General features: G+C 53.5%; 9 protein-coding genes and 1 non-coding gene across 10 annotated transcripts; 4 read left to right on the top strand and 6 right to left on the bottom strand.

Annotated features, from left to right (window-relative positions):
- The first annotated feature begins 194 nt into the window (after nt 1–194).
- On the top strand, nt 195–528 carry BDP81DRAFT_97785 (uncharacterized protein). The gene has a single exon (XM_060596545.1). It carries the CDS (start codon nt 318–320, stop codon nt 483–485), a length of 168 nt encoding a protein of 55 aa, XP_060441510.1. The 5' UTR covers nt 195–317; the 3' UTR covers nt 486–528.
- A 720-nt stretch (nt 529–1248) lies between these two features.
- Nucleotides 1249–2447, top strand: BDP81DRAFT_97774 (uncharacterized protein). The gene has a single exon (XM_060596544.1). It carries the CDS (start codon nt 1705–1707, stop codon nt 2377–2379), a length of 675 nt encoding a protein of 224 aa, XP_060441509.1. The 5' UTR covers nt 1249–1704; the 3' UTR covers nt 2380–2447.
- Nucleotides 2321–3384, bottom strand: BDP81DRAFT_435976 (glutathione-dependent formaldehyde-activating enzyme). Its single transcript, XM_060591092.1, has one exon. It carries the CDS (start codon nt 3046–3048, stop codon nt 2515–2517), a length of 534 nt encoding a protein of 177 aa, XP_060441508.1. The 5' UTR covers nt 3049–3384; the 3' UTR covers nt 2321–2514.
- Nucleotides 3385–3583: 199 nt separating this feature from the next.
- On the bottom strand, nt 3584–5287 carry BDP81DRAFT_397789 (glycoside hydrolase superfamily; the record flags this gene model as incomplete). Its single annotated transcript, XM_060588374.1, has 1 exon — nt 3584–5287. One exon carries the CDS (start codon nt 5285–5287, stop codon nt 3584–3586), a length of 1704 nt encoding a protein of 567 aa, XP_060441507.1.
- Nucleotides 5288–6193: 906 nt separating this feature from the next.
- On the bottom strand, nt 6194–8264 carry BDP81DRAFT_397788 (uncharacterized protein; the record flags this gene model as incomplete). Its single annotated transcript, XM_060588373.1, has 5 exons — nt 6194–6953; nt 7031–7697; nt 7754–7843; nt 7928–8028; nt 8254–8264. 5 exons carry the CDS (start codon nt 8262–8264, stop codon nt 6194–6196), a joined length of 1629 nt encoding a protein of 542 aa, XP_060441506.1.
- Nucleotides 8265–9961: 1697 nt separating this feature from the next.
- On the top strand, nt 9962–12126 carry BDP81DRAFT_356036 (general substrate transporter). Its single transcript, XM_060586301.1, has 6 exons — nt 9962–10195; nt 10289–10651; nt 10729–11105; nt 11220–11254; nt 11319–11738; nt 11797–12126. The coding sequence occupies exons 1-6, from the start codon at nt 9970–9972 to the stop codon at nt 11960–11962; spliced, it is 1587 nt and encodes a 528-aa protein (XP_060441505.1). The 5' UTR covers nt 9962–9969; the 3' UTR covers nt 11963–12126.
- Nucleotides 12127–12192: 66 nt separating this feature from the next.
- BDP81DRAFT_435967 (uncharacterized protein) lies at nt 12193–13642 on the bottom strand. Its single transcript, XM_060591091.1, has one exon. It carries the CDS (start codon nt 13151–13153, stop codon nt 12467–12469), a length of 687 nt encoding a protein of 228 aa, XP_060441504.1. The 5' UTR covers nt 13154–13642; the 3' UTR covers nt 12193–12466.
- A 1519-nt stretch (nt 13643–15161) lies between these two features.
- On the bottom strand, nt 15162–15233 carry BDP81DRAFT_t271. Its single transcript has one exon. It is a non-coding gene; the product is annotated as a tRNA-Trp (tRNA).
- Nucleotides 15234–15728: 495 nt separating this feature from the next.
- On the top strand, nt 15729–16448 carry BDP81DRAFT_328041 (splicing factor 3A subunit 2; the record flags this gene model as incomplete). Its single annotated transcript, XM_060585186.1, has 1 exon — nt 15729–16448. One exon carries the CDS (start codon nt 15729–15731, stop codon nt 16446–16448), a length of 720 nt encoding a protein of 239 aa, XP_060441503.1.
- A 1362-nt stretch (nt 16449–17810) lies between these two features.
- BDP81DRAFT_327809 (serine/threonine-protein kinase cot-1) lies at nt 17811–19933 on the bottom strand (the record flags this gene model as incomplete). The annotated part of the gene is made up of 4 exons (XM_060585162.1): nt 17811–18126; nt 18177–18650; nt 18703–19203; nt 19266–19933. 4 exons carry the CDS (start codon nt 19931–19933, stop codon nt 17811–17813), a joined length of 1959 nt encoding a protein of 652 aa, XP_060441502.1.
- Between the last annotated feature and the right edge of the window lie 2546 nt (nt 19934–22479).

Here is a 22479-nt window from a genome sequence, read left to right as displayed (position 1 = left end):
GCGGAGTCTAGAAGAAGATCCCTCACATCTGTTTTTGGCGTCATCCCGCAGGCTTCAAGCATCGAACACATCCCTGACCACCCTCTTTTCTCTCAGTCTTCTCATCGGCTGGTCGCCGCTGTATCTTCCTTTACCCGGGAATAGCCGTGGCTTACACGCGGAGTCCCTACGAACTCTTGGTCCCAGCAAATAACTTCCCGGCGACGGCCCAGTTTCACTCTTACAACACAGCCGCACGCCGCGCTTCTCCAGCCTCTTCCTCAGACTTCCTCTGGTCTTTCTACTTCCCACTCCCTCTACAGATAGATGAGGCCCTAATGCTGCGCGCCCATATCAGATATTTTAAGCCCGGACTCATTTCCCCGACTCCTGCGTCAAGCTTGATCTCGTTCCTGCATCTGCCTCCTGAGGCCTGTCCCACCCGTTTCGCGCCTCTTCATTGCGCTGCTCGGATTCCCCTAGTCCGAGCCCCTTCTAAATTCTAGGGCCTCCAAGAGCTCTTCAAGGGGTCGACAACGCGAGGGATTCGGTTCAATGACGGGAACGTGTCCTAACCCGGACACCATCCGGACTATTGAAATGTGTTGCGACGCTGACAGCACCCGCGCTCGACAGCGTGCCAGAGTGACAGAGATGCAGAGACGCATGTCCCTTGCGGTCGGTCTGAGTCCCTGACGTCAGAAATCGACAGATACCAGCAAAGATGCATAATAACTGAGAGTGTTTTCTTGTCGCGTGGTAGACCACCACTGACGATTGCGCACTAATTCTGAATGAGGCCGATCAGCGTTCAAAGTTGTTCGCCTCAAACAAACTCACTTGGGGGTAATGCGGCATCGCGGCGTACGCAGCAGAAGTGAGAAGCCAAGTCTCGAGGGCCCGGCAGAGATGTCCCGAGGGTGTAACCTTGCGATCTTTGATCTTTCGCGTAGGACGACGCCAGATCAATTGTGTTTTATTGCGGTAAGAGGATGGTAGAGCTTATGTGTGACGAATGAAGGCACACAAGAAATGGGACACGGCATTCTATTGAAATCTGATCCTCCGACGCTGCTCTCCCTGGGGCTGGTCAGCCTCACCGATCTCCTCACCGAACCATACAGGCTTACCGGAATCTCACCGAGGATCTTATGAACCCATGGCCTAAGCCGTCGTGCCGTCTAATCAGTCCTCTCGTCCATTTAAGTCTCTTATCTAAGACGTCTCTGCCAAAGTCATCTGATGAAACTCAGGTACTCCGTACAGATTCCGCTCCATTTCAAAGGACTCCACCGTTGTGAATGACCGGTAACGAGTGACTCTGGTCTCATCTCAACTTATCTGCGGCCAATAACCGTTTGCTCCGTCACACCCTCCGACGGCCCGCTGCAGCCTTCCGTCTTAGTGCACGTTCGGTTTTACCCATATTTTTGACACGAACACCATCAATGTGATCGGTTCGCGATATCTAAATGCAACCAAGGGGCTGGTCTTGTAGTCTCTTCTGACCTGATGCTTATCACGGATTCAGGTCCGTGGGTTGTTATGTTGGTCCCCAGCCATGAGTGATGCGTTGCCCTTGATAAATGACGGCTGTCCTTGAGTTGTGGACTTCAAACATCCAGATCTTCTCATTCAAAACCTTAGGTTTTATCCGTCAATCTGATTTAATATCTCGAAAGATTACTGCCGAGACCAGAATACCGAGACGACTGCCGAACCGCCATGTCGAAACCTCTCCCCTCCCGTCCAAGCGACGAAGACGAGCACTCCCCGCTTCTACCCCGCGATGCCTCCCCTTCACCCCACAACGAAAACGAAGACGACCCCGACCCCTCGACGCTCCTCCTCTTCCGCCGCGCCGTCGGCATAAACACCCACCTCCAACCCGCCGACGACTGCGACCTCGAGGCAGGCCGCACCTCCGCCCTCGGCATCTACGCCTCCACCATCGCCGTCCACCGCCACTTCCGCACCCTCCGCATCCTCGCCACAGTGCTCATCTATAGCTGTCACGCTACACAGATCGTCGTCGGCGGCGTGCTCACTTGCCTGGGCCCTTCGGCGGGTGTCCACCGGCGGAGTATCACGGTGCTCGGCGGGGTGAATACCGTTGTTGCGGGCGTGTTGACGTGGATGAAAGGGCAGGGGATGCCGGATAAGTTGAAGGGCAAGGAAATTGAGTTCCGGAGGTTGCAGAATTGGATTGAGGAGACGGAGGCGTTGATGGTTCTCGGGACGGTGGGCGGCACGAGGGAGGAGGTTGGGGGGTTGGTTGAGGCGGCGTATCGGAGGTGGAATGCGGCGAATGAGCGGGGTGAGAACGGGCCGGGGGAGGAGTACGAGGATGAGGGGAGGAAGGGGAAGGGGTCGACGATGAGATGGCTTCGTGGGCGGTGATAACTTGGGCTTGTGCTGCTGGATCTCACTCACTTCGAGCGTATGAGGAACGGTTGAGTGAGTTTATGAAGGTCGCGATCTTTGAATACTATCAAGCTTCAATTCACATCTCAAAGCGCTTACACCAGTCATATTTCACAGCTTAGCCTTTACGGCTACAGCATCACTCCCACTCTGCTGATTCCTCTGTCCCCTCCTCAACATGGGAATATCATCCGTCACGCCTGGTATCTCATTCTCACACCACTCATGCCCACCCAAACCACTCGCTAGTATCGCACCATACCCTCCTCCTTGACTCTTGTCCCCAATGAGAGCCTCCTGGTCAAGCGTCCCAAGACAGACACTACTCCACTCCTCCGCTTCACTGCGATAGTAAAGCCACGAGCCGCATTCCGTACAGGATCCTCGTTGCGCTACGGGCGTGATGCTGAACTCGCGCAGCGTCGATGTGCCCTTTGGAGATGTCCACTTCATTGGCCAGGGGACGCGGTGAAAGGCGACGAAGAGAGCGCCGGATTGCTTGCGACACTGGGTGCATTGGCACGTCTGGGCGTTGGCGGAGAAGTCGTGGGTGTCTGAGAAGGTGATTTCATATCGGAGGGCGGCGCATAGGCAGCCTCCTGCTACGGTAGTGGGCTTTGGGCCGGAGGAAGAGGATGAAGCCATCCTTGGGTCGGTGTTTGGGTGTCTGGGTGTTTCAGGATATCGTGGTGAAGAGTGTCGTGGAGTGAGAGGTGAGTGAGATGCGACCGACAAGTGACGGGGTTTCTAACTAAGGTACGAAGGTTCGAGATCTGGCAGTGAGCTCAACTTATTGAATTGTTCAAGAAGAAATGATTGAATTCAGAGATTACACGATTAATATTACCAAAGGGCGTTTGTTTTGTTCCATGTTTTGTCAGCGTCTACGTCAGAGTTGTCATTGACGCCCTTGCGATGTGGGAGCCGGGACCAAGCCATTGTGAAGCCCCGCCGAGACTTGACATCGTCAACACCTCAGCCCGAACTTGATTGGACTAGAAATATCATGAATTCGTGAACTGCATGTACAATCTGTCTATGATGTCTCTCATGCCTCTATATCGTACCTCTTTTGTACCTGGCCTAACCAGTCGTAACCGTGTGACCATCCCTTAACCTAGTTTACTATGCCATTTCCAAGTGTCGATGCCTTCTTTTCCGCCTCAATAGACAAGATAATTCACCGGTCCTCCTCATCCTCAGCAACCCAGTATGCCTCAATCTCAACGATACACGTCCGCGCCGGGACCGTAACAGCGATGGGGAAACCGCCATAATCCGGATCGTCATTAGGCATGATCAAAAACTCGCCACTGCGCGTCTCATCGCCGTTGAATACCCTCAAAGTCCGCAGCTCCCCCTTCTCATCAACCTCTTTCTCAGCAGCCGCAAGAATTCCCGTAAACGTAGCTTCCGGCCGCACGCTCTTGAAGTGGACGTTGAAGCCCCTACCCACGGCAAGGAACTTGGCATCGCCGAGGTGGATGACCATACCACCGCCAGGTCCAGGCTTGCCAAACACGAACGCGCGCTCGACAATCACCTCTACATCGCCAATCACCTTTGTCCACTTCTCGCCCTTGCCCGCCGTGTTAATCTCCTCGTCAAAGAAGAAACCGAACCTATCCTCAGGCCTCGCGGCCAGCAGGTACGGCGCCACCTGCGCGAGCAGCTTGAACTCGCGCCCGACGACCTCCGGGCCAGTGTCAATGCCAAAGGGGCTCGCGCCGAGGGCGCCGTAGGTGCCGTAGGACAACCACACCCGCCGCGCGCCGTTCTCATCGCGTCGCTGCTCGGGGATGAAGAGCGGGTTGCCCTGCACCGTGTAGTCTTTACAGACAGCCTCGTAATTGTGGAAGTAGAGGTCCGGCGCGAGGAAGTCGAGCGACTTTTCTTGCGTGAACATTGTGTTGTGGCGCCAGATGTCGAGGACGTGCGGGCAGGGTCCGCCGGATGGGTAGACTCCCGGCTCTGCGCCGCCGCCGACGACGATGGGGACGCCGCGGAGGTCGAGGTCGGAAGGGTCGTCGAAGTTGAGCCAGGTGTTTGTGTAGAGGGGGATATCGTATTCCTTCTTTCCTGCGGCGGCGACGCGGCCGACGTAGGAGGAAATGTGGTAGGCCATGAAGGCCTCGTCTGCTGACGAACCGGAGCCGAAGACGGATGTCCAGGAGTGTGAGCCCGAAGCGGGCGGGTCGGCGAATCGGGCCTTGAATTTGGGGTGTAGATCGGCTGATTTCTCGTTGAGGTGACGGAGGAGGGTATCGGGTACGGGTGTGGCAAAGACCTTGTCGGCGCGGCGAGAGCGGTCGCGGGAGTCGCCCAGCAGACCCGTCTCGTTCTCGACCTGGATCATGAGGACCGTGTTGTGCTCGGCGTCGACCTGGGCAAGGTGTTTGCAAATCGCGGCAAACGCCTTCGAATCCGCCGCGCAAGCCTCGTCGCTAAGAGGTGTAACCATCTCAATGGTCCTCTTGACGCCTCCCTTCTCGAGGACCTGCACGCGCGGGAAGCGCTTCGTGTCTTTCTTCACCCAGTGCGGAGCGTATGTCGAGATGCCGTTCTTGTAAGTACCGAACCAGAGGAGAACGAGATGCATGTCATGTTCCCGCGCACCGGCGAGCACGGCGTCGAGCTCAGAGAAGTTGAAGTTGCCCTCGGTGGGCTCGATGTCTTCCCATGTGACGGCGCCGAGGAGGGTGTTGATGTGGTTTGCTTTCATGTCTGGCCAGACCTCGGACATGAAGCGGGCGGAGGAGAGGGAGGAGTTGTGTAGCTCGGCGGAGAGCATGAGGAAGGGCTTGCCCTTGAGGTAGAGCTGCGTGTTGCCATTGGTGCGGCGGAGGTGAGGGAGTTGCGTGACGGGGGATTCTGAGGCTGTCATGACAGGCAATGGAGAGTGTGTGTTTGAAAGGAGCTGTGAAAGAGACAGCGCGAGATTAGGAGGACGAGAGGGTAGAGAGAGTAGAAAGCTGAAGATCGCGGATTCGAAACTATCGTCGCTCGTCGTCGGGTTGAAATAATGTCAAAAAGGATTCGAGTCAATGTTATCCCGAAGAGCTTCCTCTACCAGCGGACCGCTTTTGGCAGAGGCCGGCGCCGGCGCCAGCTCCGCCTCGGAGAATCCGAAGATGATTTGCTCTATGGCTGCTCGGTGTGGGCTCTATCTGCTTTCGGCAGTCGAAACGTCCGCCATTCGTCCGCTTCAAGACGTTTGAATGGAGAGGAGGACCCATAACTGCCGCGGGATGTCAGACGGGAGTTTTCAGATCGCCTGATGGGCCGAGTTAGATTCCCGTTAGACGGCTTCGGATATTCTTCGCAACTCGACTTACAGCTCGGATATTCCTATCCTGTTACCATTGTCCCACGTTTTAGTCCATGTCAAAGTGGATAAACATCCAAGAGATGGGACTATTTCCCCGCACTCCTGATGACGCATTTACTTGGGGAAATTGAAAGTTGAAAGAAGGCTTTTGATCCGAGTTCCAGGAACTGAACATGCGTTGGTTTCGGAAATACTTCGCATCTGTTGAGGCTTTGAGTCTCCTCACAACCCACAGTCTCCAGAAATAAAGTCTCCGCAACCCACAGCGACGCCGGATGGATTGTGGATGTGTGGAGTCACAACGTTGCGTTCGGGCTGCCGCCGAAGAGAGTTCTCGCCCACCATCACATCTCCTGGGGAACATCATGGGACGTTTCGGTTCATGCATGAGGTATGAGGTAGTTCTACTACCTTAGTTCACAGAGTCAGGACATACACTGGGTCATTTAACTTGTCTTGACTTCATTGCCTATTACTCTGCGGACTTTCTATCCCAGGTAAGCCAGGCCAGCAGTCAATATCATCCAGCTTCCGCAGCAACTTCTCCAACTTAAGCCTAGCACTCTCGCTCACCAGCGCGCCATCACCAACGTCCATCTGCTCCATGTACGCCGCCCCGCAGTCCCTCAACTTCGGGATCAGGCTGTTGCCGTTTTGCTCCAGGACGTGCTGCGGCATGTGGTACAGAATCTCGAGCAGGTCGTCGACGATGCGCTGGTGTTCCGCCGCGCGCGTCTTGACCGTTGACCCGAACTTTTGCAAGAGATTGGAGCGGATATTGAGGCTGGTGATGAAGAGGTTGGCGATTTGTGTGTCGTGGCTCTCTGTTATGTGAGATGGTCGAGACAGGCCCCCGCGCCAACGCAGTTCGGGCGGGAAGTTGTCAATGATTGTTTGAATCTTGGCGAGCCAGTGCTTGAGGGCTTCTTCCTGGCCGCCATAGAGGCTTATGGGAGCGGTTTGCGCCTCATGCCATATCAGAAAGAGGTCACTTAGCTGATTCAATCCCGGGACATAGGAGGTCGTATCGCCATGCCACGGCGGTAATTCCGCGTGGGATAGCTGCGGCCCCGTCTCGAGTTGTGAATCTCTCAGGGGTAAAGGGCGCAGGTGGGCGCGATTCTCTTGATGAGAGACAATGCTAACGGACAGCCTCCCGAATATGTCCGCACTACTGTTCAGATGATGGAAAACGTCAACCGAAGACTGTTCCTCATCTCGACTTTTCCAAGGTTGTGTTTATTTGTGTTTGTGTGGGGGGCAAAAACAGGGATAAGTGCATTCATGGGGTCCACGTACCAATATGCCGCAAAGATCAGCCAAAAGAGCCTCTTGAGCAGCTGCTGCTCGGACATATCCAGGTCCGCCATGCGGTAGTATGCGAGGAACCTCGCCCCCGCCGCCGCCTCGGACATACCATGGAACGACCCCATGTCCCCCAGCCCGTCCTCGTTCATCGAGCTGGCTGACGTGCCGATGTTGTACATTGCGACGCACCAGTCCAGAGAGTAGACAGGCTTCCTGAGGCCATGGTCGAGCAGGTGCTGCTCCTCGATGAAGTCCAGGCACCGCTCGACCGTGACGGGGCTGTAATCGGCCCTCCGCAGCGTCGCCACCGTCGCGGCGCAGACGCTCACGACAAGAGCGCAAAAGGTGCGGTCGGTGTTTGCCTCGCCGGTTTTCAGGCGGTGCAGGAAGCGCCGCCGGTGGAGGACGGGAGCGAGGGCGTGGACTTTTTCGAACCAGTCGTGTAGCATTCGCTGGACGAGGTCATCGGGGGCGAAGAGGGCGAGACGGTTGCTGTGGTGGGACCCCGTGTTGTTGTTGGGACTCGGCGCGCCTGCGATGATGGCGCGCAAGTCTGTTGCTGAGTGAGGTGTGGCGGTGGTGTGAGAGTGAGAGTGAGAATGAGAGTCAGTGTGAGTATGAGACTGGGGTGTCTGAATGTGGGTCGAGGATGAAGCGGCTGGTGAGGTTTGGTATGCGAGTCTTACATCTGGCGAGGTGATATCTGATACCGACGGACTCCTCTGACTGGCAGCCGAAGCGGCAACAACTGCTTGCTGTTGTTGTACTTGCTGCTCGTGTTGCTGCCGGTGTTGCTGTGCGTGTCTGTCATGTTTGGTCAGAATGCAAGCTATCAGCTGGATAGCATCCTATGATGAAATGAGATGCAGGGCCGGGGTTTGGACGGACTTGTTTGGTGGTCCTCTCCTCCGCCTCGGCCGTTCATGTGTGCATTGTACGTCGAGGAATGTGCAGCCTTGGCATCGGCCCTCTCCCGAGCCGTAGAGACACTGCCGATCCAGTCAGTTCAACAGAGTCCGGGGGTTGTTAAGATGGTTGAACTTCGGGATGAATGAGGAACATGAGAAAGAATTGACCAATGTCATCCATGCAGTGGTCAGATGTTTACAAAGTCTCTATACCCAATACTGAATAGTCATCATGGGAGAAGTCTCGTGGGACATCAAGGGCTAGGCTTTCTTGCTGCTCACTCTGACTTTGCGGGCCCGACATACGTCGCAGGCATTTTGGTTCCTGATGATCTTGGCCCTCGGCCGCCCAGTGGCTGGTGAGGCGGGAGACGTCGAAAGTGGGGAGTGAGCCCCGTTTCCGTCCGGTGGTGGCCTAGTTGCTCGGTCGATCTCCATGATGTGTGGCTTGGGTGCTTGGGTGGTTGGTAGGCCGTTGTAGGGAGTAGTCTTTGTCAGACCGTATCAAAAGACCCGAGTCCGCTCACACTGATGAGAAGTACCAGATTAGATCGGATCAGACAAGCTGCTGCGACTCATCAAACATGCAAGCTGCGGGAGTGTGTTCGATTCCCCGGATGAACCTCACAGAATCCGGGGAGGGGGCTGATGATCCAATGGTGGAGAACTAGCAGCTTTCAGCTCTTTTTCCCGTTTAGGTGGCTTTGGTAACATGAAGCTTCCAAGCTGATGATATGGTAGGCTGGAATGCGGAGAGGATGGATCACTGTCAAAACGTGGCCGCATGGGTCATGATTGTCCGGCGATATTCCCGCGTTTGTTCTGCCCAGAAGAGACCCGAAGAAAAGAGATGTTGGAGACTTGGAGTAGTATGCGGAAGAGAGAGTGTGAGAGAAGCGATAGTCGGGGGGGAGGGCAGAGGGACATCCGAGGAGAATTGTCGGGAGTTGTGTATTTTGAACTTTCTTGCGCGGCACTCTGCGTCGCAGAAACGTCGGACTTACTTTTCTCTGTTGCTCCTCTCTGCTCCTCTTTGCTCTTGTTAGCCTCCATGTGCTCGGGAGAAACTTTCAGGGAAAAGCCCCGCACTGGGGCGTTACGAATCGAGTCAGGCCCAGACTCTGAAGGGCATAGCTCCAGACCGTCCAGGAACTCTATCGTTCCCTGCTTTCTCATGCTCTTTGCTGGTGTTCATACAGAAGTACACTGCGATTCTCTTCTGCCGATGCTTGTCGCTCGCCGGGTACGAAGTCCAATTCTGTGACTTGGTTGGTTGGTTTGCGTTACCTTTTCCCCCAGATTATCCATTTTTCAGTCATTTTCATGGGGCTGGCCATCCGGACCGCTGGGTTGGAGGAACTGGAACGTATTTCCTCGTCCCTGACTAACTAATTGACCACGCCATGCCTACCTAACCTTACACCAGGATGTGCCAAAGACCAGACCTTGACATGAACAGGCGGCGAGCAGCTTTCCCCGGAACCTAATTGTGGAGAAGTAATATTGGATCTTGTACTTCCCGTCTTCTTCTCTTTGTCCAGTCTTTTCCTGAGATTCCCGCAATCCACCCCCACGGGGACTTGTCGCTCCAATGATGATCTAGTGTCTTGTGCTCCTATTTCTCGTACTGGTAAAACTTGGATACCCGTTTTCTCTCAGTGACGCCTCATAGGGAGAGGAGTATTAATCCATCAGCTCGAGTTGTGTGGCCTGTTCGCTCGGCCGCTTTCGAGCCGTCATCGGGTACAGCACCTCGATCTTCGCCTCGGGGGTGGGCTGTTCTGTTCGAAACCGGGAAGGGGTCACGGCACGGTTAGTGGGCGTCAAGCAATATCTAGATGCCATTTACCCAGAACCAACTACCGATTTATTATAAGGACACTTGCCCCGGTCCCGATCCCGAAAAATCATGAGTTGCAGCAAGCCGGCATCTCGGTATCGACAACCAGGCCCTTCCACTTTTCTTTCCTGAGTGTTGCCTTGCTTTCTTGATTCACTTTATACCCAACTCGCAAAGAAGCCATGGATCTGAAGCAGAAGGAAAGTCACGGCGTTGACCATGTCGACGTTGCGACTATGAACGATTCACATCTGCAACCACCCGAAGCATCGACGCTGCCGTGGTACAAGCAGACAGAGCTGAGGAAGCTCTACTTCATGTTGGTCTTCCTCTTCCTCGGCTCGACGACACTGGGATATGATGGAAGCTTGTTGAACGGACTTCAGACCATGCAATCATGGCAGACCTGTAAGCGAAATTTGTTGTTGTGATCTCGCCTCCAAATTCTTACAACCTACATCTGTATTGCCAATGTCTTTGTGCTGAGAAAATCTCGTACAGTCTTTGAACACCCCACGGGAAGTCGACTCGGGATCTTCGGTGCCATGCCGGGCTTTGGCGGTCTCTTCGTCCTCCTCTTCGCGCCCTACATCGCCGACGGCCTCGGCCGAAAATGGGGCACCGCCATCGGCTGTATCTTCATCGTCTTTGGTGCACTTCTGCAGTCATTCCCCGTCGGATCCGCTTCCAGAAGAGACGCAATGTACCTCATCGGCCGCTTCATCATGGGCGCGGGATCCAATATCTCCAACGGCACTTGTCCTCTTCTCATCACGGAAGTTGCACACCCGCAACATCGCGGCAAGGTTACGACGCTTTACAACACGCTTTGGTACTTGGGCAGTATTATTGCGGCCTGGTCTTGTATGCACCCCATCTCTTTGGACCCGAATCAACTTTTTGATGATCTTGACATTTGACTAACGATTGGTGTAAAACAGGCTTCGGAACACTCACAAAGCAGTCCGGCGATCTCCAATGGCGGCTACCCACAGGATTACAGTGCATGATGCCGGGCATCCAGTTGATGGCCATCTGGTTCCTCCCCGAGAGTCCCAGATGGTTGATCAGTAAGGGCAAGGAGGCCGAGGCGAAAAAGGTTCTCATCAAGTACCACGGCAACAACAACGAGAACGACGAATTTGCGCACTGGGAGTTTGCCGAGATCACCAGCACTCTGCGGCTTGAAAAGGAAGCCTCGGCGCAGAGTGGATGGATGGAACTCGTCCGCACCCCGGGAAACCGCAAGCGTTGTGGGCTCATTATCGCGACGGCTGTCTTCTCGCAGTGCAGTGGTAATGGCCTGGTGTCATACTATGTGAGTTTTTTGTAACCCAAAACAGCCCGTAGCGACTCACGGAGCTTTGGTTTCTGGAATTGCAGAGACTTCCTACATATTTTGAAGAATCTTGCGTCTAATCAGATTTTAAAGCTTGCTGTAATTCTCAGCACCATTGGCATCAAAGAGTAAGTTCTTATTTCCCTACGATTGCTATAGGACAAGAAAAGTCGACCTAACAAGGATTTTTAGCTCCATCACACAATCATACATCAACGGTGGCCTTACCATCTGGTGCTGGCTCGTCTCGCTTACCGCCGCCTTCTTCGTCGACAGAATCGGACGCCGGGTCCTCTTCCTCTTTGCCGGCGTCGGCATGCTTATCTCATTTTCCATATGGACGGCCTGCAGTGCAGTATACGCCCAAACCCAATCCTCATCCGCCGGGATCGCCGTCGTGGCCATGATATTCGTCTTCTACGGTGTTGCGGGAGCCGCTTGGCCCGGTTTGACCGTCTCCTACACTGTCGAGATCCTGCCGTACAACATTCGCGCCAAGGGCCTCACTTTGTGTTTCTGCTTCACTGCGTTGAGTGGTGTCTTTAACCAGTGGGTTAATCCCTTGGGGCTTGAGCAGCTGGAGTGGCATTTTTACTTCGTCTACATTGCCATGTAAGTGCCTCTATCGAGTTATGTCATCGTGATTGAAAACTAACTGAGCGTGGCATAGTTTGGTCATCGAGTGTTTGGTCATATACTTCTTCTTCGTGGAGACGAGAGGTCCTACGTTGGAAGAAATTTCGATGCTTTTCGACGGCGAAGATTCCGCAACTGGCGTTGCGAGGGTCCATGCTCAGGCAAAGGTCGAGGAAGTCGAGAAGAGACAGAGCGCCTAATGATCTCAATGAAGTTTCCGGCCATAGTTTGCATGTAAGCATGTACTTTTGCCGAAAAGCAGCTAGTTCAATCAGCCACGTAGCCAAGTTCAAACCACTGTGCTCGTGGAGATTTTAATTTCAAAAGCATTGTAATTTCCTGCATGGTTCCAAGCTAAGCCTACTAGGTAGATATACCTTCAATTGAGGTTTGTCCACTGAAGGAGTTGCTATGGAGCATCTTACTAAGAGCAAACTCATGTGGTGAATTTACACGGATCCTTGCGCCTCAAATGACTAGTTTTCAATTTCTTCCCTTCTTCTCCTTTCTAGGTACACAGTTCCAATCATTGCGGAATCTCCTATTAGGAACTACCTTATCTGCAGATAGCAAAACAACGCAGTAGAAAGGGACAAATTCTCGAATGACAAGCAAGCGCGATATAACAAAACATGTGCCTTTTCTTACATCTAACCGTCTATCCGAGACTTCCCACCACATCTCAGTCATTTTATTGTGGTGTATTAGACTGAGTGGCGTCGCCGTTTGATACATGTATCACCCGGTCTTTTCGTTATCCCAACTAGGCAGGGTGTGAAGTTAGGTATGCCGAACTGAATGGCCAGTGCAATTACACCGCAAGTGGTCATCAAAGATAACGTGATACCAGCAACCACTTGAAGGAACAGCCTGATATTTTGATCACTTTGAAGCGCGGCCTCAAGTAGCTTATCAACATCCTCGGGCAGTTGTGCGTCGTAGACAACTGTCAAACGGATGAGCCCGATTAGGAGAATCCCCAGGAGAGAGAGAATGCCCCCGTTCAACCCTCGTCTTCGACGTCCAGGAACCTCAAGCATCAGGTTGATTATGAAGGTGATTTGAACGCTGAAAAGTGATCCCAAGGCCACGAGCTGAGAGTCATATATGGTAAAGTCTTCGCCAGCCTTCCATTGTTCCAACTGCTCATCCCGTTTCTTCCCGGAGGCGGTGAAGGCGGCAAGCAGAGAGGCGATGACTAGGCCCAGACTGAGAAGAACAGAGCTCCAATAAAAGGTGGGCAAGACATGTATGAAGGCTTCTGTGGAAACCTCAAGGATTCTAAGTAGATTCGGTGAAGGGAAGTTAAAGACGCGTCTTCGTACATGCTCCACAGCCTTCGCGACCTGAAAACTGACAACGAGGGAGGCCTGAAGACAAAATGTGAACATGACCCACGCAAACGCATGTGTTAGATCTGTGATATTCACATGTCGTGGGTTGATGTTCCGCACTTACGCCGACGCCTGCAATGTCCGCGTTGCCTTGAATGCCAAGAGAAGAACGTAGCTCACCGAGGCAAGTCATATTTGCAGATTTAGCAAGCTCTATCGAAATAGCATCTCTGAAATCCAAGGCACTTGAGCAGGTTTTGACGTCGCAAGTGATAGCAGAAGCGAGTGAGCTACAGCTAGACAAGTACCAAGACGCTATTGGTAAGTAGTAATGTTTTTGATGCTTTCCAGTAAACCTTTTGGCAAGGAGGAATTGACCAACTCACGTAGCGAGTAGTTATTGATGTCGCAGAAGTCCAACTTCGGAGAGGTACGCATGATACTATGTGCGAAATTGCCGAATGACACACAATTGGCGGTGACGTCCCATGGCACATTCTTTGGCGGTGTCCACTGGAGGGAAGTGAAGTTATTAGCCATGGCGTAGAACGAGGCTTTGGAGATGAAGTTAATAAGGTAGGGTTCATAGGGTAATAGTAGAACCAAGAGCACCTCTTCAAAAGTATACCAAGATAGTCTTTAAGTAATACTTTACTACTAAGTACATGTATTCAGCCGCGAACAACAATGCACGGTAATTCGCAGTTCATGGCCAATTCGGCACGAAGTGGCAAGCGCGGTGCGTGGGGTACGTGGCGATGAGCTCTAGAAGGCATTCTTCCAAGGCATTTTCAGAGCATTGTATCAACACAGCCTTGGAAGGTTGAAGTTCCTGCTCACTAATCCTAACTGACCGAGCCTCTATTGCCTCTCCCAATGCCTATGGCGGTGGCTGTGTACATGTATCAACGTAGACGTGTTATGATTCTCCGTTGCTCGTGGTTCTTACGTATGGCGGCAGGTCGACAGTGTGGGCTACAAACGGCGGCTGCTGGTAAGGAACAATACGTGTCATCAAGGGACGAATCATCCTCGAGCTATTCATCTGTCTGGATAGATTCGTAGGTCCACAGACAAAGACCTTGCCGGACTCGCCGGATCTTGCCGCTCGCTCCTCCCCAGCCCTTACTTACTCTGCCACAATCGGCCATGTCGAGCTAAGACATTCCTACACAGCAATGTAGGTACATGGAATCTGTGGCGTTCGTGATGGATGTTGACGTGTCACGTCAGAGCCTCGGGAGTAAGGCAGCATAATAAGGTGCAGTTTGGCTGCAAGCACATGACCTGGATTCAAAGAAGTAGTGTAGACAGACATGAACTGAAAGCACTCATACATGTACGCTCCGCGTCATGTCAGGCACCATGCAACCGTACCCAGCCGAACACGAGATGTTCTAAGCCTCCCAGCACCTCGGTGTTCTCGGAACCACATGTAGTGCCGCTGCCATCACTTCTGAAACATTAGCGTCGCTAAGAAGGCGACTTCTTCAGCTAGCGTCCAGCGGCTCTTCTCACTTATGATTGGGTGAGAGAGAGATTGCGTCCTTGACCGGTTTTGACAGCCTGTGGGAACCATCCACCGGGAACCATCTCACTTTTTGATGCCGGCCAATGAAAAATGGATGAACTGTTGTGGAACATGAAGCCAGCCAGTCATGCATGATATCAACATTAGCCAGCTCTAATACTTGACGTGGACGCGTACGCCTTGATATTAGTAGCTGCATGCCACCCAACCGAATGCAGGATGGGTATTACCAATGATTGGCTGCCTGGAGCCTTCGGTGAGTGTGAATGCCAAGACTGCCAATTCCCTCGTCCGCGGTCTAGAATACATTTACGAGAATGTCTTTTGCAGCTGCGGAAGGCCTCATGGGAGGCCTTAGATCAGCCGGGCATAGAACGAGGCTGGCTACCTACCGTCTACAATCACACGGTACACGGTATAGTGCAAAATGTTAGGAACCCATACCCTCTTCTTTGTTTCTGAAAGGCCAGAACCACCACTCAAGTCACAGGTAACTCTTAATCCATCATATCGTCAAAAATGCAAAAGATGAAATGAGGACGGCCCGACTTGAACGGACAGCCTTCTGGACTGGAATCAGATACGCTACCATTGCGCCACGCCCCCGGATTGTTGAAGAATACAGCACTCAAACAAATGAAAAGAGAGGAAAGCCAGAGTTCTGGAGGTTCCGGGCAGCAGAATATTGACAAAGGGGTGCGGGCATCGTGACGAGTGTTGTTTGTTGTAGGTTGGTGTAAGTCGACGGAGCCGGGACCGTGTGAAGTGGTGAGCCACCGGACCCCTGGTTCCTGAGGTGGGGCCAGGTTAGCCACCGGAGAATCTGTGGCTCCGCTTAGCTTGGGTGACCGCTTCACTGAGGTGAACTGTGGCTGAACCTTTACTTTTCGCGACTCCAATCCCGTCACATTTTCCCATCTAGGTGCTTCCAGCCTTTCATACTTGTCTTTCCACAACCAGGCCGCCTCCTCTACAAACAACTCTACCGAAATCGCTTCCTTCCCTACAACGAAACAAGGCCACCTCGAAGATCTCCCACCCCCGCACCATCACCACCACTAAACAACTACAACCAACCCTCCCTATCGCGCACCTTGCAAGATGGACTACCAAAACCGCGCCGGCTCCAAATTTGGCGGCGGCGGCGTAGCCTCCTTCAGCGCAACAAACGCAGACCGCCGCGAACGCCTCCGCAAGCTCGCCCTCGAAACAATCGACCTCGACAAAGACCCCTACTTTTTCAAAAACCACGTCGGCTCCTTCGAATGCCGCCTCTGCCTCACAGTCCACCAAAACGACGGCTCCTACCTCGCCCACACCCAGGGAAAAAAACACCAGACCAACCTCGCCCGCCGCGCGGCCCGCGAACAGAAAGAAGGAAAGCAGAATATCGACCCGGCGACGGGGTTACCCGTCGGCGTTGTCGGCGCGGGCTTCGGTGCCGGGCAGAGGAGGAATTTGATCAAGATTGGACGGCCGGGGTACAAAATCACCAAAATCCGCGACCCGATTACGAGGCAGCAAGGGTTGCTGTTCCAGCTTCAATACCCCGACATCGCGCCGGACGTGGAGCCGAAATGGCAGGTCATGAACGCCTTTACGCAGCGCGTCGAGGAGCCGGACAAGAACTTCCAGTATTTGCTTGTCGCGGCGGAGCCGTACGAGACGTGCGGGTTCAAGATCCCCGCGCGCGAGCTGGACAAGCGCGACGATAAGCAGTTTAGCTTTTGGGATCCGGATGCGAAGGAGTATTGGCTGCAGGTCATGTTCATGTCGGAGCGGGAGGAGAGGTATGTTGCGGCGCCTGGTACGAGGCGGTGAATGTGGTTAGGAAGGGGAAGGTGGAGTTGCGAAGAGGTGTCGACGAATATTTCTGTTGTACAAGACACGACGGGGATTCGCTGTGGCGTGGGAGGAGAGGAATTTCCTGCTTCACTCAGATCCAAGGGATCCCCAGGAGCACCATCTCTTGCGGCGATCGTGGATCATAGTCTTGGGCGACTTTCAGCCACAGTGGTTATCTGGGTCAATTTGGTCAATGGTGACTCAATGTGGTCCTATGCAAGTGGCACCAGCGAGGTCATATCACGGCGTTTGGGCGTGGGTAATTCGAGGAAGAGGGAAAACTTTGTAAGACTGCTTTTGCTCATCAGGCCCCCCTGGGCAGGGGAAAGAAGATGAGCTGACATAGATCCTCAACAGAAGTTTGAGTGTGGCTTTTGATGTGGCATGGTGCCGAAGGCTTCTTGAGAAGGCTTTCGCTCAACGAGACATGTGAAGAGAAATACCTTACGGCACCTCACTCATTGAGTAACAATAATGAAAGGCAGAATGTACGGATAGACCCACCAATAATGAATGAAGTCTTTGACTGAGTATGAACCATAGGTGACTTTGATCGAACAATGCAAAGGTGGGATCCCAAAGCAGTCCCAAGGAGACCTGGTGTCTGAAAGCACTAGGGCAAGGGAATAGATACCATCTAGGCGATGGAACTTTGGTCTGCATTTCTCCAGTACCCAAGTACAAAAAATAAAAGGGTTGTTGAGAGGTCCTGGATCGAAGAGCTTGGAAGTTGCATACACGGCAAAACACCCTGTTCAAAATCACTGAACGGCAAAGATTGATCAATCACAAACATCGTGAACCTCTGAGTCACAAGTCTTGTTCTCAAATGCATCGTCTGGATTGCATCTACCACTTCACTGTTGCCAGTCGTCCTCATGACTCTCTGAATCCCACAATGTCATCCATCACTGATAGATCCAGCATTACCAGTACATCCTGACATCTCCTCCGCACGCCCCCTCTAGCTCTCTGTCTGCTTCATCATGTTTCTCATAATGAAAACTCTAGGCATCCACGGCCGTATCCACTACATCCCTCCAAAAGACAACATCTCGATTTCCCCCTCCCTTCTACATGATTTGTGCGACTTGGTGTCTTGATGCGAGTTAACGCCCTGTATGCAGTGACTGAAAACAAAAAACGGTAAATGCAAATCTTGTGAAACAAGAATTCTGGGTGTATTGGTTTGGCAGTAGGCAAAATGAAGTCGCCAGTGAAGCACTGGCAGTCTCGTAGTCCTCCGAAGCTCCATGGCTTGCTCAGCATGTCGGCAATCCCTGAAACCGGGAGGCAAGTCGCAATGAGCTGGCCACCAAAACGATGTGCTTGCCACGCTTATCGGAAGTTGTTATCGAACCGCTTGAAGGTGTATCCAATGAAGGGCAAGCTCATTTCGGGAGACTCCTCGACCACCGCCGGCACACCTGAGCGGGCTTGCTGAACGGCCTGGGCCTTGAGAATTGTGGCATTATCAGTCTGGTCAATCTCGTCGGTCGGGAAGTACGTGGTATCGATGGCCGAAGTTAAGCGAGGCTCGAAAGGAGCTCTGATGCGACGCAGGCTGTCGAACTCAACTCCTCTGAAGAATGAGTGCTGCTTGATCTCATGGGCGCCCGAGCGACCCAAGCGGTTCTCTGTGTTACAGATCAAGCTGTTCCATGTTAGTACCCTGCAATATCTCCGTTTTTTGAGCTTACACACCTTCTAATCAGGTTCTCGGCTTCCACGCCAAGCTGGATATCATCAGGGAAGTACAGCGTCTGTCTCCAGTTGACAATCTTGCGGTATGTGTCGTGGCTGTCCTCAGCGCAGAAAGGAGGCCATCCAACCAGACACTCAAACATAATGGTGCCCAGGGACCACCAATCGCAGTCAAAGGTGTAGCCGTGGCCTGTGAAGATCTCGGGGGCAATGTAATCAGGCGTTCCGACTGTGGAGTAAGCCATCAGTCTCCTCGACCGACGCCAGTCGTTGATCTGGGATCTGTTGCTGACAGTGAGGTTGATTTGATCAATGGCAACAGAGTTACGGTCGCGCGGCTTGTTAGATCGGCCCTGTAGCAGCTGTTGGTAATAGTTGTTGTCGTGCAAGCGGTTGAAGCCGGTTGAAAGTCCGAAATCGGTAAGCTTGACGTGACCTCCGCGGTCCAGCAGAATGTTGTCGGGTTTGATATCACTATGCTTGTCAGCTTTGCGAGCTCAAAACTTTTAGACTACTTTTGACCTACCGGTGAATGAAGCCCAGCTTATGGACTGCCTCGATCGCAAGCACAATCTCGGCAATGTAGAAGCGTGTGATGTCTTCAGAGAAGATTTCGTACTTGATCAGCATGGTCATCAAATCACCTCCGGGCAAGAACTCCATCAACATGTACAGGAAATAGGAGTCCTGGAAAGTCGTGAAGAGCTTGACGACCCAGGGACTGTCTGACTCGGCCAGAATATCTCTCTCAGAACGGACGTGGGCGAGTTGGTCCTTCTTGAACATCTCCGTCTTTATCAGAGACTTCATTGCGTACACCTTGCCGTCGTTCTTCTTCTGGACCAGCTTGACTTCACCGAAAGCACCCTTGCCGATGATCTTGATGGTGTTGTAGTTTTCGGGCTTGTCCTTGGTTCGCAGGAATCGCAGGTATTGGCCTTCCTTGCGACCGGCCGTGGACCAGATCTGCTCGCGTCTTTGCTGGCTCTGGCCAGGCTCGGAAAGCTTGACTTCCATCTCGGATTGTCTGTGGAACGGAAAGATTAGCACGTGCCGCCTTGGAGCTGACGATTCTTGTCCAACACTCACCTCTGGTTGCGTTCTCTGGCACGCTTCACGCTGTCCTTGAAGAAGTCGGAGGCCAATTGGGTACACTTCTTCTGGTTGTTGTTGGCGTTCGGGCCGTACTTCTCGTAGAGTCGCTCGGGAGCGGGAGCAAAGACCTCGACGGGAACTGCCTGTTGGTTTGGCATCGGCGGCGTCGCATAGTGTCCGTAACCCTGAGGCGTCTGTCCCGCTGCACCGGCAGTGCGAGGTCTTTGAGCGGGCGAGGGCCCGCGGGAACCGTATGGCGATGCCCGAGCAGCGCCGCCTAGGTTTTGGTGAGAGAATTGGTGGGCGAGACCGACATTGGGATCGTTGGTCCCCGGGGTGTTGGATCGAGGCTGATAGCCGGCATTGTAGTCGCCGTGGCCCTGGGGAGGATATTGGCCCTGCTGCTGGTTCGGGTGGAAGTAGCCCTGTTGTGCGTAACCGGTCGCATGCGGCTGTTGCTGCTGCTGCGCCTGGTATTGCTGCTGTTGGTGCTGCATACCGGCGGCCTGTTGATGTTGCTGCTGCTGCTGCTGTTGGCCTTGGTGAGGGAAGACGGGTTGGGGAAAGGTAGAAGGCGTGGTGGGATACTGTCGGTCGCCGCCGGGACCCAGACGATCTTGGTTACCGATGTTGAGGTAGAGACGGTTATTATTACCCTCCATTGCGTAGAAGTTTCGTCTTGACTCGGGGGGCACGTCGTGTGCGGGTAGGGGTTGGCAGTTGCGCAGGCTGTGCGGGCGACCTAGCAAAGTGGCAGTTTAAATGACAGTGCTATGGGCGAGCGGACCGTGGAAGTGAGGCAACGACTAGAGTGGTAGACGGCGGGGAGGCTGCTAAGAAGATGGGAAGGTTGCAGCCGCAGTGCGCAGGGTCAAGGCGGGTGGTTGGATGGATTGGGGTCGTCCCCCGGGGCGGAAGTCGAGGAGAATAGATTACGGTGGGCGGGTGAGTGGATGGGAGGTCCTCGCAACCCACTGGAACTTGATGAATGGTAAGTGCGTGCCCTAGTGAAAGAGGAGAGGCCAGGGATGGGGACGTAAGGTCGGTAAGGCAGGATATGTGAATATTATGATATCTGGAGGTTGGAGTATCACCACATACCTTGGCAAGTCGAATAAGTGTAAAGGCGGTCGAGAAAGCTAGTTTGTCTATCTGTATGCTCACCAGCAAAAAAAGGGGTGGGAGGCGAGGATTTGTCGATAGGGCGCTTGCGAATGGAGCAAAAGGTGCAAAGGTGGCGGAGAGGGGCTTGATGCTCCAAGGGGTGGAATTTCCCCGGTGCCAACAGTGCAGGCGAGAACAACGACTGCCGGGCAAAGCTAGGAAGCTAGCTGTGTGTAGTCGGTGTACAGGTGATAGGAGGCGGTAGGTTGAAGCACCTCGTGGCTTGAGCGAAGTGAGGAAAGGTAAAGCTGGCAAAAGTCGAGGTGTCGAGGAGGGAGAGAGAGGTCCAAGTCACGAGACCGGCAGGAGCTGGTGTTGGATGAGGTACTCGGTAAGGCAAGGTAAAGTTTTGGTGTTTGGTATTTTGTTGCCGGTACTCTGTACTTGGCTCTCAGCACATACACACAGGAGGAGGCGGTCGAGTCGAGTAGGCACGAATAGGAGGATTCCAGGTTTGAGGTGGCCTTGGATTGGGGTCGGTCTGAGAATGGGAGGGGAGGGGGGGGGAAGAGGAGGGGTGATGAGATGCACAGAGGGACGGACACCTGCGAAGCGGCCCCGGCAGTGAGGTGGAGCAGAGTCACGGAGTGCAGGAAGGCAGGAGTCGGTCGAGGTAGCAGGTACCTTCCGTCGTCCATCTTCAAGCCTTGAATGGAAGGAACGCAATTGTATTCAACGTCAGAGTCTCGTAGGTTGCTCCTTCCCCTAACTTTTGAAGGAAGGTATGCAGCCCGCTGCAGCAAAAAAGGGCAAGACCAGACGGGGACGACGGGAAGGGACTCCTGAAGAGAAAGAACGCCGCACCTGCCACAAGCACCACAAGCACCACACTACCAGCACCTGAGGCGAGGCGGGGATCTGAGAACTCAAGGGGGGGGGTGGCCTTGAAAGTCGAGGGGCCTCGCTGGAGTCCTGGACCCCAAGTACCCCTGAGATTCAACCAATGCCGAGCTGTGAGTGGCCGATGGGCAGGGAGGTGGGGTCGGAGCTGCATCCACTGGGATTCTGGGAATGCCTCCGCCGCATCTCCTCCACTTGGAGGTTTGGCATCTGGCCTTATGCCTTGTGAGGATTCAATCATTACACTACCTTACCTTGTAGTTGGCAGTGTAAGTATTGCAGTCTTGAATTTGATTTTTGAACTCACATCACGCATACAATGATGAATGTTGCATGTCTTGTTCACTCCAGGTCGTTTCTGCATTGCATTTCTAGCTCCTTCCCAAATATCTCCATCATCGGCCGGGATCCACAAAATATGCGGGGCGGAAAAAAACAACGAGGAAGGAGGGGCACGGACGATGTGCTAAGCAACTGGCAGGAGACCGCCGACATGTACCTTGCCTCAGACCGTACTATGCAAGGTACTTGTACCTTCAAAGGCTCGCTTAGTCTCCCCCTTTCACCGACTCTTGAATTCTTGATACTCCATACTCAAGATCCAACTCGACATCATCCTCTGCCACGGATGATGGAACCCAGCCCGCCAATGTATCGGGGTCTGGATGCTACAGCTAGGCCCCTGAGCTAAAGCTCTAATCCGACTCGGTCACTGACTCTCCCCGGGGACCTCGAGTAGCCAGCGGAAACTCTGATGCAACTACCGCATCTCAAGCCTCTGTTTCCGAATCGTCTCTCACCTCCCAACCTCAGATGACCGCCCCTCTTCACCGGGAAACAGACACACCACCCCTTACACCTGAGACCTGAGATCCAGCATTCGCTTGATACCACCTAGCAGACATTGCTAAGAGTGCTATCGCCATCTTCAGTCTCAGCGGTTGGCTTTTCACTTCTCCCCGTGCAACATCGTCCCGGCATCTCGCCGAATGCCTTCTCCAACCGGAGTTGGCGTAAGGTAACTTGGGTATCAACCGGACGCGGACAACCTGAAAGTTCGGATTGTTTGTCTACGTCTGTGAATGGCCAAACGGTTTAGCCCTCCGGAAAGCTCAAGCGGTCGCATCACTTACGCATCCTGCCCGCCTGCGCCCAAGCATGGCTATCCCTTCCACCCAGTTCATCTCTCCCGTCGCCGTCTCGT

The sequence above is a fragment of the Colletotrichum phormii genome (genome assembly GCF_030913505.1).
Source record: "Colletotrichum phormii strain CBS 102054 chromosome Unknown BDP81scaffold_20, whole genome shotgun sequence".
NCBI classification, from domain to species: Eukaryota; Fungi; Ascomycota; class Sordariomycetes; order Glomerellales; family Glomerellaceae; genus Colletotrichum; species Colletotrichum phormii.
This window is presented reverse-complemented; position numbering and strand designations above follow the sequence as displayed.

Coding starts and splice junctions, on each gene's coding strand:
- BDP81DRAFT_356036 (XM_060586301.1), top strand. CDS start 9,970: ATGGATCTGAAGCAGAAGGAAAGTCACGGCGTTGACCATGTCGACGTT. Junction 10,196..10,288: donor CATGCAATCATGGCAGACCT/GTAAGCGAAATT, acceptor AATCTCGTACAG/TCTTTGAACACCCCACGGGA. Junction 11,739..11,796: donor TACTTCGTCTACATTGCCAT/GTAAGTGCCTCT, acceptor AGCGTGGCATAG/TTTGGTCATCGAGTGTTTGG.
- BDP81DRAFT_435976 (XM_060591092.1), bottom strand. CDS start 3,048: ATGGCTTCATCCTCTTCCTCCGGCCCAAAGCCCACTACCGTAGCAGGA.
- BDP81DRAFT_435967 (XM_060591091.1), bottom strand. CDS start 13,153: ATGTTCACATTTTGTCTTCAGGCCTCCCTCGTTGTCAGTTTTCAGGTC.
- BDP81DRAFT_97785 (XM_060596545.1), top strand. CDS start 318: ATGCTGCGCGCCCATATCAGATATTTTAAGCCCGGACTCATTTCCCCG.
- BDP81DRAFT_97774 (XM_060596544.1), top strand. CDS start 1,705: ATGTCGAAACCTCTCCCCTCCCGTCCAAGCGACGAAGACGAGCACTCC.